Source organism: Oncorhynchus clarkii, chromosome 18 (assembly GCF_045791955.1).
Source record: "Oncorhynchus clarkii lewisi isolate Uvic-CL-2024 chromosome 18, UVic_Ocla_1.0, whole genome shotgun sequence".
NCBI classification, from domain to species: domain Eukaryota; kingdom Metazoa; phylum Chordata; class Actinopteri; order Salmoniformes; family Salmonidae; genus Oncorhynchus; species Oncorhynchus clarkii.
In genome coordinates this window covers 21,925,239-21,940,098 of record NC_092164.1, presented here as the reverse complement: position 1 = coordinate 21,940,098, position 14,860 = coordinate 21,925,239, and the positions used below count along the sequence as shown (strand labels likewise).

The 14,860-nt window shown below is 42.4% G+C and overlaps 1 protein-coding gene across 1 annotated transcript in view; it reads left to right on the top strand.

Annotated features, from left to right (window-relative positions):
* The first annotated feature begins 12,851 nt into the window (after positions 1-12,851).
* Positions 12,852-14,860, top strand: part of LOC139373192 (nck-associated protein 5-like) — a 160,385-nt gene continuing 158,376 nt past the window's right edge. The window contains exon 1 of the mRNA XM_071113373.1: positions 12,852-13,044. Within this exon, the coding sequence (XP_070969474.1) occupies positions 12,974-13,044 (71 nt within the window). The 5' untranslated portion in view covers positions 12,852-12,973. The remainder of the gene's footprint in view (positions 13,045-14,860) is intronic.

Here is a 14,860-nt window from a genome sequence, read left to right as displayed (position 1 = left end):
CTGCTGACAAATACATCTACTTATCCAATTACAAGTTGACAGTGCGACTGACTGGGATTCAAACCTGGCTCTGCCGGGTGGCACGAGAATGTTAGCCCGCTTAGCTAAAGCCTAGGCATTAGTTTGAGGTACTAACGCAAGTTGTCAAGTCTCAGGCAAAGGTTACTCATTTAACCAGTGTTGTTCCGAACCACCTCTGTTGCAAAATCAACAAATCAAGGCTATCGTTACACGAGGATTAACTCAACATTTTGCAATGTTGAGTTACAACAAATAGTGTTCGCTGTGATTTACTGTGTGTACTGAGGTGGGGTGAGTTTTTCACTGTTGGTTGATCACACCTGTGTCTCACATGGATGGTTCTGTCAGTGTTCCTCCTCCGAATGTTTCCCCCAGGCCTTGCATGCTCTATATGGGCCACCCCAGGCCCCAACCACCTGGCTCTCACAACCTTATATTTATAACAGTCGTATAATTCTAGTTCTGCGTAAAAATCCCAAACAGACTAGAATATCTTGCTCGGTAAGCTATATAACCTGTGTTCAAATAGGATGTATTTTCTTTCAAATATTTGATTATTTCACTGATACTTCATCGAACACAGTGCGATGGAAGCAAAGGAGTAGTGCAAACCTGTACCCTATATGTAAAATGTACTTACGCATGACTAAGTCACTTTGGATAAAAGCGCCTGCTAAATGGCATATATTGTTATATTATAAACTGGGTGTTTAGAGCCCTGAATGCGGATTGGCTGACAGCCGTGGTATATCAGACCATATACTACGGATATGACAAAACATTTATTTTTGCTGCTCTAATTACACTGATAACCAGTTTATAATAGCAACAAGGCACCTCGGGGGTTTGTGATATATGGCCAATATACCACGGCTCAGGGCTGTGCCATGCGTCGTGCCTAAGAACAGCCCTTAGCCGTGGTATATTGGCTATATACCACACCCACCCATTCCTTATTGCTTAATTATAGTATTATTGTACCTGGCATTTCAGATTGAGCGTTTGATTGGGCCTAACTATTTGAAAGAAAACAAACACTAGTGGAATCCAAGTCTGCTATACCCAGTTTGTCTGTTTTTCAGAATATGATCAGTGATCCTGAATGTCAAAGGGTGGGGGAGAGGGGGAAGCAACGGCCCATCCTACATCCCCTCTGTACACACACAGCTAATTACAGGGCCTGATCTCCTCAGCTGTCACTGACACAGTCTCTTCACACGTCAATGCCAGCCGAATGGGCCCTCATCATCAGCGCTCCCTCCCTGTCCCAGGGCCCTCATAGGAAAATAACACAGACAAAAATGCCTTGTTCTCACCCCAGCTGCCAGTCTCACAGGGCAAATATGGCATAATGGCGCAGGGAGCTGAGGTTCAGTCGCATGGCGCACACACACCTCCCTCCACCCTACCCTACCCTTTATCTGCACCCACCCTATCCTACTCCATGCACATTCACAGGGGCATAACGTAGTCTTTCTGGGGGCCTCTCATCATGCCACGCCTCACAGCGGCCCTCCTTTGTGTTGGCCCAGCGCTCTGAGGAAATTATAAAGTACAAGGAGTGGGTGTGTATTTGTGGCGGGAACTGGTCCATTTTTTTGACGGCCATTTGCCATTTGTGGAAGGAGAGGTAGGGCCTTGGCTAGGAGCCCGGCTGTGGTGTGGTGGTGTTGGCTGCATACAAACCATCGAGGGTGAACACAAGCACATTTGTTTAGGCCTCCTCCCCCCTTACCTCAGGCAGACTTGGGAGGAACAGTAGACAATTCCTAACCCCACTAGCCTGGACTGGATACTCATCCACACGCTGGGGATAGACAAGGCCGGTTGGGGACAGGGAGAAGAAAGGAAGCTTACCTGAAGACTGGACAAAAGAGGCAATATAAAACATTTTTTAAGTATGTTGACTTTTACTGTTGATTTTGATGTAGTTTCAAAAACAAATGCATGACTTATCACTCCAAATGACAGTGGACTGTCTCTAAAAAAAAAAATCAGGGAGGGCAGAGTAGTATAGCTCGGGAATGTTTTTAGTCCACATTTTGTGCCTTGGTTCACCGTCACCTCTGTTCATCTCCTGAGAAGCAAGAGTTGCTAGAATCAGTGAGCTTAACATTTCAAGATGTGGACCATTTATTTATCTGTAGATTCCTTTTGTAGCTCATGAATGCTGATGGCCATATAAAGGGCCTCTCTTCAAGCTTCTGATGTGAAAAGGGACATTTCTTTATTCCCAGTGGGACTGCAAATAACATGGCTTGGACATTCCAACATGTCATTGTAGCATGGGGCGATGCATGAATCCACTTAGTGTTCCTCTGAGCAAAAACATTTCAGTAGACACAGAAATTGTGTCCCAAATGGAACCCTTTTCCCTGTATTACAGTACTTTGAATATTTATTTATTTTTTAGATCTGTTCTTGTCTATTCATTTTCTGTATTATGTCATGTTTTATGCTTCGTGTGAACCCTAGGAAGAGTAGCTTCTGCTTTCGCAACAACTAATAGGGATTCAAATAAAAAATCCTGGTCAAAAGCAGTGCACTATGAAGGGAATATAGGGTGCCGTTTGGGATGCACTCAGAGACTGCCTCGACACTGAGCACGTTTCAGCAGACAGACTGCCTCGACACTCCCCAGTCATCTCACTACACTGGGAGCTACACTGTCTCAGATAGAACCGTGCTTCAGTTCCAGCTAACATTTTTGGTTGGATTTGTATTGGATAGTAGAGTTCCCTTCGTTATTACATTCTCCTTTTATGATGTTTTGTGGTATTGTCGAAACAGTTTTACCTTTGCATGTATAGGACACACAATAGCATTGAGTTTGCTTGTTTTAATATTTGTTCTAAGAAGAAACGGAACACATACACTTTTACCATTAACCAGATGCCTGGATAATTAAAAGTCATATTTATGTCAGTGTTGGTATGGAAGCTGTAGGACTGACTGCTTTATGGCCAAGCAGATTTAACTCCCAGATGCAGCTGGGGATTCTGAAGGATAGTGTTCTGGTTAACTATGGGAATTCTCTAACAATATCTTTCACCGAGACTTGGCCAACTCTTAATCTTTATGAATTCCAGACATTGGATTGTGTATGATTGTATCAAGATATAGATTTGCCATTCCATTCCATCACGTAATACGTTATGGCAGAAAGGAGAATGGAAATATCTTTCAAACACGAATCTGTCTGAGAGTGTTTGAGAAGAGCTTTGGTTGTTTCAGTATGGTGCACTATAGTATGCATTTCCTGCAGGCTACAATTATTTGTAGAGAGTCATCAATTCACCCCATGAACCAGCTCCAACCTCTCGCTCATCATCAGTGCAAAGATTTACAGGAAGGAGGAATGTCTGGTGAAAGCTGGTCGCACTGAAAACGTTGAAAAATAGATATGTCATCATCATGACAATGATGACATGTAACGATGAGGGTCGGCTAAATTCTACGGGTTTCTGACCATAGAAGTCCAACATTGCTCCTCCCCAGTGTCCCGAACTGGTTATCAAATCAATTAAAATGGTATTTGCCACACACTTTTTTTTTGAAACAACAGGTGTAGACTAACGGTCGGCCCTTCCAAACAATGCAGAGAGAAAAATATAGAAAAATAATAACAAGGAATAAATACACAATGAGTAACGATAATTGGCTATATACACCGGAGAGCAGTACGATGTCCAGGGGTACGAGGTAACTGAAGCAAATATGTACATATAGGTCGGGATAAAGGGACTAGGCAATAGGATAGATAAGGCTCAATGCAGATATTCCGGGTAGCTATTTGGTTAACTATTTAGTAGTCTTGGAGGTAGAAGCGGTTCAGGGTCCTGTTGGTTCCAGATTTGGTGCATCTGTACCGCTTGCCGTGCAGTAGCTGAGAGAACAGTTTATGACTTTAGATACTGTATGTGAGGTATTGCTCTCTTGCTGGAAAGTTCAGGGTGAAAATCACTTAGATAGGCCAGATATACATACGTGTTCTATCCTATTTAACAACCTTGTTAGAAAGCAATTACAGCCAAAGTACTGCTAAGTACACTTTCAAAACAATGGGCGATAGCTCAACATTCAGTTGCTAATAACTATAAATCCATAAATAAGTCAAACTGCAATGGCACACTTAACGTTGAGTATTTGCCTCATCTTCTTTTGAAGGTCCCCCTCTACTAGAACCTGCATTCCACGTTTAATAGGTTTAGAATGTTCTGGATTTGAAACTGCTGACATTACTCTCTACAATAGTCTCTGTAGTCTTTGCAATAGGCTTTTTATGGCTCACAGGCCTCTACCTATCTTAGCCAATATGACTCAAAGCAGACCAGATATGAAAGACCTTTTGAGAAATATTTTGTTTGTAACATTGTTCACCACATAATACTAGTGTATAATTATGTTGTGAAGAGATATTATTTGTCAATGTTTTGGAGTTCCAAAATATTTTAATAATAATTTTAATGGTAATTGATGATCTACCTAGCAACTACTTTTCTCTGTTCTGATTGGTTAGATGTTGAGAACAGGAAGTACTTGAAGTGACATTTCTGTTAATGGAGTCCGTTCATGAGTAAAAGAGAAATCAAAAGAGTAAAGAGTAATCTGTCTCCATCCAGTGTTGTCAACATAGAGAGTCATCAATCCACCTTATGAAGAACCCTCAAACTGCATCAGTACAGCCAAAGAGGGGTAATGGTAAGTCTGGCAGTGGCAACCTATTGTCAAGTAGTACAGGCATAACAAAAATAGAGTGACTTTGAGATAATATTTTATTACCCCTTTTTCGTGGTATCCAGTTGGTAGTTACAGTCTTGTCTCGTCGCTGCAACTCCCGAACGGACTTGGGAGAGGCGAAGGTCAAGAGCCATGCATCGTCCGAAACACAACCCATTCAGGCACTGGCTGTGACAGAGCCTGGACCCAAACCCAGAATCTCTAGTGGCACAGCTAGCACTGCGATGCAGATCCTTAGACCACTGCGCCACTACGGAGGCCCGACTTTTATATAATTTAAAGAAAAAACAGGCTATTTGTCATAAAATGTATCCTGTCATTGGCTCCTTCCCTTCATCCACACTGAATGGAAAAAAAATGACAAGGAATCATGGGAGCTCTATTCATGGTATTTCTATGTGCATTGTTACACAACGTTTGCTTGCCGAACATGGCCCAGGTAAAAATTATAGGGTGGAATCTCGTCCTTAGGCTGGTTTTCACCTGGGCCAAAACGTTCCGTTCAGTTTTGCAACTGTTTGGAGTAATGATTACACCCCTGGTCAGTTCTTTCAGATCACTGCATATAAAGGAGAAGAGGAAAGGAATGATCTTTAGAGCTTTTTTTCGTCTTCAGTAGAGGGAGGAATTCTTACATTCGCCCTCAAAGGGTCTGACCCTTAACCCCCAACAGTTTAAGGTCTTCCCTCCAATGTATGGGTTCTAGCCATGGGTCAAACCATATATTTTGTGCATGATTACCTTGTCAGTAGCCTCTCAGGTCGTGCAGCCAGCCACAGTGAAGTGTTAGATGTCACGAGGAGAGAGATACTCTTTCCAGGTTGAAACTGAGAAATGTCAATACGTTTGATTGCACAAAAATGCTATATTTTTTTATGAGACAGTCTACCACATGTATCCAATGAATTAGATTAGATTGAGTAGAATAGATTGAATTTGCATGTTCAAATGTCAGTTCGAAGATAATGGATTGCGTCTTCACAAGTGGTTTGTGTACTAGCATTTGAGCCAATTGATTACTACTCGTGTTATCCTGATTAGATTTATCTAAGAAGGCTTATCATAGGCTACCAATGTTTTTGACATTATGTAGCATTTGAGGTTTTCCAAATTAAATTCTCAAGGAGTAGACTACACCTCTTCTCACCAGCTGTAGTCTACACTCTTATCTGACCAGCTACACTTATGTAGTTGCCTTATGATATAAGACCCATTGTAAAGGGGCAATCTGGGATACAAACAACAACAAAGCGGTCACCACGCCAATTTTGGGGGTAAACAACCCAGCCTCGCTTTGACAGACAATGTCACGGGTCTCCTAGACATCTCTTGCCGAACAGCACAGCAATGCAATGAGCTACGAGAGGAGGAATGCGAAAACAGTGTGGAACCTTTTGGAAAATTATTGCATTTGTGGCCATAAGGAATGCAACAGAGGCATTTAGAGAGGCTGAATCGGTGCATTTGTGATCGCCGACTGCGATGACAAACCGTGGGTGACGTGACCGGTCTGATGGTTTCTGTCAGTGTGCCCCTTGTCTACTTTATTCTGGGTCTGTGGTGAGGAATGCTTAAAGTGTTAAGAAGCAGAGTTTCTGTGGGGAGCCCCAATGAAAAGCAGACCGGGGTCCTTATTTGGAAATACTTTAGTCTTAAGAGTAGGAGTGCTGATCTAGGATCCCCTCCTTGTCAAAATTGAAACAAATAAATGCTGACCAAAAAGGCAAAACTGATCCTAGATCAGCACTCCTACTCTGAGACAATGAATATGGCTCAAGGGCTTCTATCTAAAGAGTAGGAGTGCTAATCTAGGATCTGTTTTGTCTTTTGGATCATATTGATTACTGTTATATGGACAGGGCGGATCCTGATCCTAGATCAACACTCCTACTTTTAGACACTTGAGACATACAGCCTTTGGACCCATATTCAGAAATAGTCTAAGAGTAGCAGTGCTGTCCATAAAATCAAGCTCTTCATGATCTAAAAGGCTAAACTGACCCTAGATCAGCACTTCTAAACTGATCCTAGATCAGCACAACTAAGACTTCTCTTGAGTTTGTGAATAATGGCCCAGACCAGTAGTTTCCAATCAGCATGGTAGTAGAAAAATCTGGTTGGCAGTAAAGCTGTGAGTCATGTGTCTCCCTTTAAATGAGAGAGAGAAAAAAAAGATAAACACTTTAAACCTTCTGAGAGACTGGGGTCTACGCCAGGCCCAGACGCTTAAGGAGTGCAGCTGGGCCTTGCTTGGTTTGCCACAGTTGAAGCCTGAGAGAGAGAGACATAGTAACGCTGGCTGGTCAGACAGAGCTTTTGAGATGGAAGTATAACACTTGCAAACATAGCTAATGTGTGTGTGTGTGTGTGTGTTGGTTATTCTATCCTTGTGGGGATCTAAAATCCTCAAAAGTCCCCACAAAGACAGTAAAACAAGGAAAATTCCCCCATGAGGACAAACGCTATTTTAAATTTAGGGGTTAGAATTAGGATTAGAGGTTAGTAGTTAGGTTGAAGGTTTGGGTTAGCGTTATGGGTTAAGGTTAGGGTAAGGGTATGGTTAGGGGTTAGGGAAAATAGGATTTTGAATGGAAATGAATTGTAGGTCCCCATGAGGTTAGAAGAACATAACAAGTGTGTGTGTGTGTGTGTGTGTGTGTGTGTGTGTGTGTGTGTGTGTGTGTGTGTGTGTGTGTGTGTGTGTGTGTGTGTGTGTGTGTGTGTGTGTGTGTGTGTGTGTGTGTGTGTGTGTGTGTGTGTGTGTGTGTGTGTGTGTGTGTGTGTGTGTGTATAGGAGTTGGGTAAATGTGGTTGTTTGTGACATGGGCGAGTCTGTGTAAATTGGTGGGCATTTCTTTGTAAAAGCGCCATTAGCAGTAACGGGAAGTTCATAGGAGCACATAAAAATGGGTGTCAAATGAAAGCTATGAATCTATATAATTATTTTATTAAGGCATATATAAACTAGACATAAGCAAAGGCTTTCTAGTCAAACAGATGGAAAAGGGGTTTTAGAAAACATCTAGCTGTAACGGCTCTCGTTGGTAGAAGGAAGAGTGGAACATGTTCATGATACTTTATTCAAAAACACTCGCAAACAAACGCAAAAACGAAAGCGCACAGTTCTGTCAGGTACAGACACTAAACAGAAAACAAGATCCCACAAAACCCAAACGTAAAATTACAACTTATATATGATCCCCAATTAGAGACAACGATAGACAGCTGCCTCTGATTGGGAACCACACTCGGCTAAAACAAAGAAATTGAAAACATAGACTTTCCCACCCAAGGCACACCCAGACCTGACTAAACATAGAGAATAATAAGGATCTCTAAGGTCAGGGCGTGAGACTAGCAGAAAAAGTCTTAAAAGGTATTAGACATGCATCAAAACACAATATTGTTGAAGTTAACACCCCTGCCAACTAATATCTACACTTCGTTTAACAGAAATGATTTGCCTTCTGTAAGTTAAAGAAATATTGCTTAGTGTCTTTCTAGTCATTCTGTTACCAAAAGCCCACACCAAAAGCCTACAGTGCCTTTCAGAAAGTATTCAGATCCCTTGACTTTTTCCACATTTTGTTAGGTTACAGCCTTATTCTAAAATTGATGTAAAAAATGTTTCCCCTCAACAATCTACACACAATACCCCAAAATGACAAAGCAAAAACTTTGCAAATGTATTAAAAATAAATAATAATTCACATTTACAAAAGTATTCAGACCCTTTACTCAGTGCTTTTGGCAGCGATTACAGCCTCGAGTCTTCTTGGGTATGACATTACAAGCTTGGCACACCTGTATTTGGGGAGTTTTTCCCATTCTTCTCTGCAGATCCTCTCAAACTCATTCAGGTTGGATGGGGAGCGTTGCGGCACAGCTATTTTCAGGTCTAGCCTCTTTCTATTCTGGTTAGGGACAGTTTGCGCTGTTCTGTGAAGGGATTAGTACACAGCGTTGTGCGAGATCTTCAGTTTCTTGGCAATTTCTCGCATGGAATAGCCTTCATTTCTCAGAACAAGAATAGACTTTTGAGTTTCAGAAGAAAGGTCTTTGCCTCTGGCCATTTTGAGCCTGTAATTGAACCAACAAATGCTGATGCTCCAGATACTCAACTGGTCTAAAGAAGGCCAGTTTTATTGCTTCTTTAATCAGAACATTTTTCAGCTGTGCTATTATAAAATGCAAAAGGGTTTTCTAATGATCAATTAGCCATTGGAACACAGGAGTGATGATTGCTGATAATGGCCTCTATACGTCTATGTAGATTTTCTGTAAAAAAATTCCAGCTACAATAGTCATTTACAACATTAACAATGTCTACACTGTATTTATGATCAATTTGATGTTATTTTAACGTTTGCTTTTCTTTCAAAAACAAGGACATTTCTAAGTGACCCCAAACTTTTGAACGATAGTGTAAGTCCAGGGTCTGGCTGGGCCACTCAAGGACATTGAAAGACTCCTGCTTTGGTCTGGCTGTGTGCGTAGGGTTGTTGTCCTGTTGGAAGGTGAACCTTCGCTCCAGTCTGAGGTCCTGAGCGCTCTGGAGCAGGTTTTCATCAAGGATCTCTCTGTACTTTTCTCTGTTAGTCTTTCCCTCAATCCTGACTAGGCTCCCAGTCACTGCCCTGAAAAACATCCCCAAAGCTTCCACCACCATGCTTCACTATAGGGATGGTGACAGACGTGATGCTTGGCATTCAGGCCAAAGAGTTCAATCTTAATTTCATCCGACTAGAGAATCTTCTTTGTCATGGTCGGAGAGACTTTAGGTACCTTTTGGCAAACTCCGAGCAGGCTGCCTTTTACTGAGAAGTGGCTTCTGTCTGGCCACTCTACCATAAAGGCCTGATTGGTGCAGTGCTGCAGCAATGTTGTCCTTCTGGAAGGTTCTCCCATCTCCACAGAGGAACTCTGGAGCTCTGTCAGAGTGACCATTGGGTTCTAGGTCACCTCCCTGAGCAAGGCCCTTCTCCCATGATTATTCACTTTGGCCAGGCAGCCAGCTCTAGGAAGAGTCTTGGTGGTTCCAAACTTCTTCTATTTAAGAATGATGGAGGCCACTGTGTTCTTGGGGACCTTCAATGCTGCAGTGTAACGACTGTTGGTGGAAGAAGGTGAGGACCAAGATTCAGCGTAGTAAGTGTTCATCATTATTTTAATAAACTGAACACTAAATACAACAAGGAACAAAAGAAACAACCAAAACAGCTCCGTCAGGTGCAAAACACACTAAACAGAAAATAACTACCCACAAATCATAGTGGGAAAACAGGCTACCTAAGTATGGTTCTCAATCAGAGACAACGACAGACAGCTGTCCCTGATTGAGAACCATACCCGGCCAAAAACAAAGAAATACAAAAACATAGAAAAAATAACATAGAACGCCCACCATAGTCACACCCTGGCCTAACCAAAATAGAGAATAAAAAGCCTCTCTATGGCCAGGGCGTGACATGCAGACATTTTTTGGAACCATTCCCCAGATCTGTGTCTTGACACAATCCTGTCTCGGAGCTCTACGGACAATTCCTTTGACGTCATGGCTTGGTTTTTGCTCTGACATGCACTGTCAACAGTGGGAGCTTATATAGACAGGTGTGTGCCTTTCCAAATCATGTGCAATCAATTGAATTTACCACAGGTGGACTCCAATCAAGTTGTAGAAACATCTCAAGGATGATCAACGGAAACAGGATGCACCTGAGCTCAATGTCTAGTCTCATAGCAAAGGGTCTGAATACTTATGTAGATTTTTTTTTTATATACATTTGCAAAAATTCCAAAAACCTGTTTTGGCTTTGTTATTATGGGGTATTGTGTGTAGATTACTGAGTACATTTTTGAATAAGGCTGTAACGTAACCAAATGCGGAAAAAGTCAAGGGGTCTGAATACTTTCCGAAGGCACTGTATCTTAAAGACATTTTCAAATTTTTCTCCCTCATGAGAATGGCGGATCATGAAAGCTCACAGAATTAATAAGTAAAGGTAGAACTAACAATTAGTTATTTGGTTAATGATCGTAATGGGGAATATTTAAGATGAATAAAGTTCATATTCCGTTCGGAGTAATTAACACAATGAACACAACACATATGTATATGTCTGTCATACACATGCTTTTAAAGTGTTGTATTTGTGACACTCATTTGTGTCACGGGTTGATGATCACCTGACTTGATGCTGTATTTGACATATTCTCTGATATCCGTTGATGCTGATTGGCGGCACACTTATAATTTATCTGTGGCATGGCGTGATTCTGTTGCTGCTGATGTTGTCTTCCTCACAGCCTCGCAGGCTGGTGTTTACAGAACATTTTGGTACTGTCTGATTAACATGTACCGTGAGGTCCGAATGTATTTTGCACAGGAACACCGTTTTTGTTGATTTGGCTCAGTACTCCAGCACTTTGGCTCTCGTGTTTGTTTGCGTGTGTGTGTGTGTGTGTGTGTAGCAGATACATGTTCTCTGCTTGTGTGCTGGAGGTGTCTCCCTGTTGCAAACTTGTAATTTAACCTGAACTGATTTATGGTTGACTATACCTGCGACCGCTCTACTCTTGTGTTCACCTGAAAATCCCCTTTACAATTATTTATTAAGTGATTTAAATTGCTTAATTCCGTTACCAAATCGGTAACAAGATGACAAGAAAAATCCATAACAGAATGACTGAAACTGAATTGTCTTCAATGGGAATTCATAGTAGTCACGAACCCCTGTTGGGTCTCCTGCTACGGTCTTCTCTTCCACTGGCATACTGTTAAGTTCAGCTCATAACTGTTTTCTTTCTCTTTCTGTCGCGTGGTGGTCAAAGTAGAGTAAAGTAGAGTACAACACAGTACTGTACCGTACTGTAATGCTGAGTTTAGTACTGTACAGTAGAGTTTAGTACTGTACAGTAGAGCACACCAGAGTAGAGTACATTATAATTTACTGTATTGTTTTTCATTCTTTTTTAAAATGTAACTATCACTGTACTATACTGAACTATGCTCTACTGTACTATATTATTATCTACTCAACTGTGCTGTACTGTGATGTCCAAACTTGTGAAACATAAACATCTGTGATTGGTACAGATTCATTTTGGTCTTGTTTGGGGGCGGAGCTCATTAGAATAACAGCCAGTGTGTAGAATAACACCCAAACATGCAAAGTATGACATCATTGGTTCTACCTTTGTGTCTATTCAGGATACATCACCATGAAGAGAATGGCATTCATAATCATACATTTCTGTACAGTACAGATCAGGGACCCGTGATGTCATTCTGTTACCGGGTGTTAATCCAAAAACTGTCTCACACAAAAAAAGTACTGTGACTAAACTTTACAAACAATATTCTGTGGAAATTGTTAAAAGTAGTCCTTGTGCACAGAGTTAAGTAAGCAGTTCACTGTTCGTCTACACCTGTTGTTTACGAAGACTGTGACATAACATTTGATTTGTGTGGTTTCTTTAACATTGCAATAAATCATTTTTTTGTTTGGCATACTCTTAGTCTCAGCATCATCCTGTTAGCGTGTAATTACAGTCTGTCGGAAGGGTTGTGAAGTTGTTTGTTATGTTATGTGCCATTAGCATGTGCATGCGAGTTAGCGTCTGTTACTGTATGTGTGTGTAGGCCAACCTACATGCGTGCATGTGCTTGCCTGTCTGCGTGCAAGTGTGTCTGCGCGTCACAGGAGGTTGGTGGCACCTTAACTGGGGAGAACGGGCTCGTGGTATTGGCTGGAGCAGAATGGCATCCAACACATCAAACACATGGTTTCCATGTGTCTGATGCCATTCCATTCGCTCCGTTCCAGCCATTATTAGGAGCCGTCCTCCCCTCAGCAGCCTCCACTGGTGCGCTCGTGTGGTCTCGCCCGCGTGTGTGCGTGCGTGCGTGCGAGTGTGTGTGGCAAGCCGGGGTGTGAATCCTGCAGCGACAGATCCCTTGGCTCCTGACAGTTAGTTAATAAACACTGATCTGTCAACAGCTGCACATGATGTAATGTGGAACTTCTTCTCACCCACACCACCCCCTCCTCCGTCCCTCGTTACAAGTAGCAGGGTGTTTGCAGAGCACCAGTCTGGCAAGCCAGAGTGAGTGTGTGTTCGCTCAGTGCCTCCGCTGCTATTTCTACTCCTCACTGGGAATTTACCAAAGGAGCATGTTTCCAGCCACCTTCAAAGGGAATTCCATGTTACAATGTCTGACGTAGACTCATCAGAGGCTGCTGCCAACCTGTTGAGTGAAGCAGAGGATTTGCCAGGCAAGACGTAAGTTATAGATGCATGCTCGTTGTCTGACACGGACACACAAGGCCATGGGTAACTGCTCAAACTTGCTTTCTAAGAGTTGTCTCAGGGCAATATGGTGAGACTCAGTAAGAATATGTGAGACTCTTTAAGAATATGTGAGACTCAGTAAGAATATGGACGTTAAAACTCAAGGCTGTTTCTCAGACTGTCGTGTGTGTGTGTGTGTGTGTGTGTGTGTGTGTGTGTGTGTGAGAGAGAAAGAGAGGCTGTGAGAGAGAGAGAGAGAGGCTGTGAGAGAGAGAGAAAGAGAGAGGCTGTGAGAGAGAGAGAGAGAGGCTATGAGAGAGAGAGAGAGAGAGAGAGAGAGAGAGAGAGAGAGAGAGAGAGATGCAAACTGGTCAGGATCAAACTGCTTACACACATTCCAAATGCAGACATAACTTATGTATTTATTTTGACAGGGCTTGGAAGATCCCTGTGCTCTCTCAGCTTGGTGAGATACATGCAGTGTCCCTTTGGACTTTAGTGTTTTTCTGTCTCTTTTCCTAACAAGCTGCCATGATGAGAGAGACAGACCGCAGCCCAGTCATGTTCCTGTCAGCAGGGCAGCTGGGGCTAGGCTACACATGCTGGACATTGTGAATGAAAATCCCAAGCAGACCTGGGTTCAAATCCTATTAAAATCGTTCAAACACTTGGAGCATTTGCTTGAGTCTGCCTGGAGTGCCAGGTGGTGGGTGGGACTTTTCAGTTGGTTCCATTGCATCAGGAAATCTCATCAAGCGCCGGCTAAAGCATTTGAAATGATTCTCAACACTATTTGAACCCAGCGCTGGCCCGAAGGCAGGAAACCCATCTGATTTGTTTCAGGATGTAATAAGGTCTTCCTAAGGGCCTGTGTTTGGGGTGCGATCGGTGGAGGGAAATGTGTTTCTGCAGCATTGAATCCCTGATGAGCTAGATGACGTTATGCTCATTGTTTTGATAAAACGTTTAAACCCAAGCAACTCTAATGAACTTGTGTGCAGTGGCGTGCCACATTTTCCTTCCATAGACAAGCAATGGGAGCACACTCTTGAGTTTGAAGTCTTGTGTCACTGTCGCAGAAATGAAGGATATTCATTAGAAGTCAAGTAAGTTTCTATCAGTGTAGTTACAGTAGATTGTGTCCCTGTCATGTTCAATGCAGTGTTTGCGGTTAATTTATTATTGCACATGACATGAGCGCAGAGCAAAAATATGTCAATTCATTTTGCCAGATGCTCATAGGCTTTTTCTTAAGAGCAAGCATATTTAATTTGAAACGTGTCACGTGTGTGTGTCTCTGGCTGAGACATCTACAGTACAGCAACACTCTCCTGTTCAACCTGTTGAAACGTTAGATGTAAAACCCTGAGCCGACTTACGAAGTGTTAGAAAGGGCGTCGGGTGAAGATTGTAATAAAAAAAACACTCGATAGAATGCGGATCAAAATGTAACAAATATTTGTCTGTTCATCTCGCAGGAGTGAGCTAACGTCGAGCACAGGATTTGCTAAATGCCTCACACCCGTCCTGTATCTCACACAGCTGTGTGTGTTTGTGTGTGTGTGCAAGTGTGTATGTAGCATATGTATATACAGTGTGTGTGGGTGTGTATAAATCAACACTGTGGAACACCTTCATCTTGGAGTTAATTGCACTTTTTGTGCTTCTCTCTAATACCGTGATGACTGTGGGTCTGTCTGTCTGTCTGTCTGTCTGTCTGTCTGTCTGTCTGTCTGTCTGTCTGTCTGTCTGTCTGTCTGTACCACAAAGCTTGTCCCAAATGGCACCCTATTCCTCAGGAAGTGTA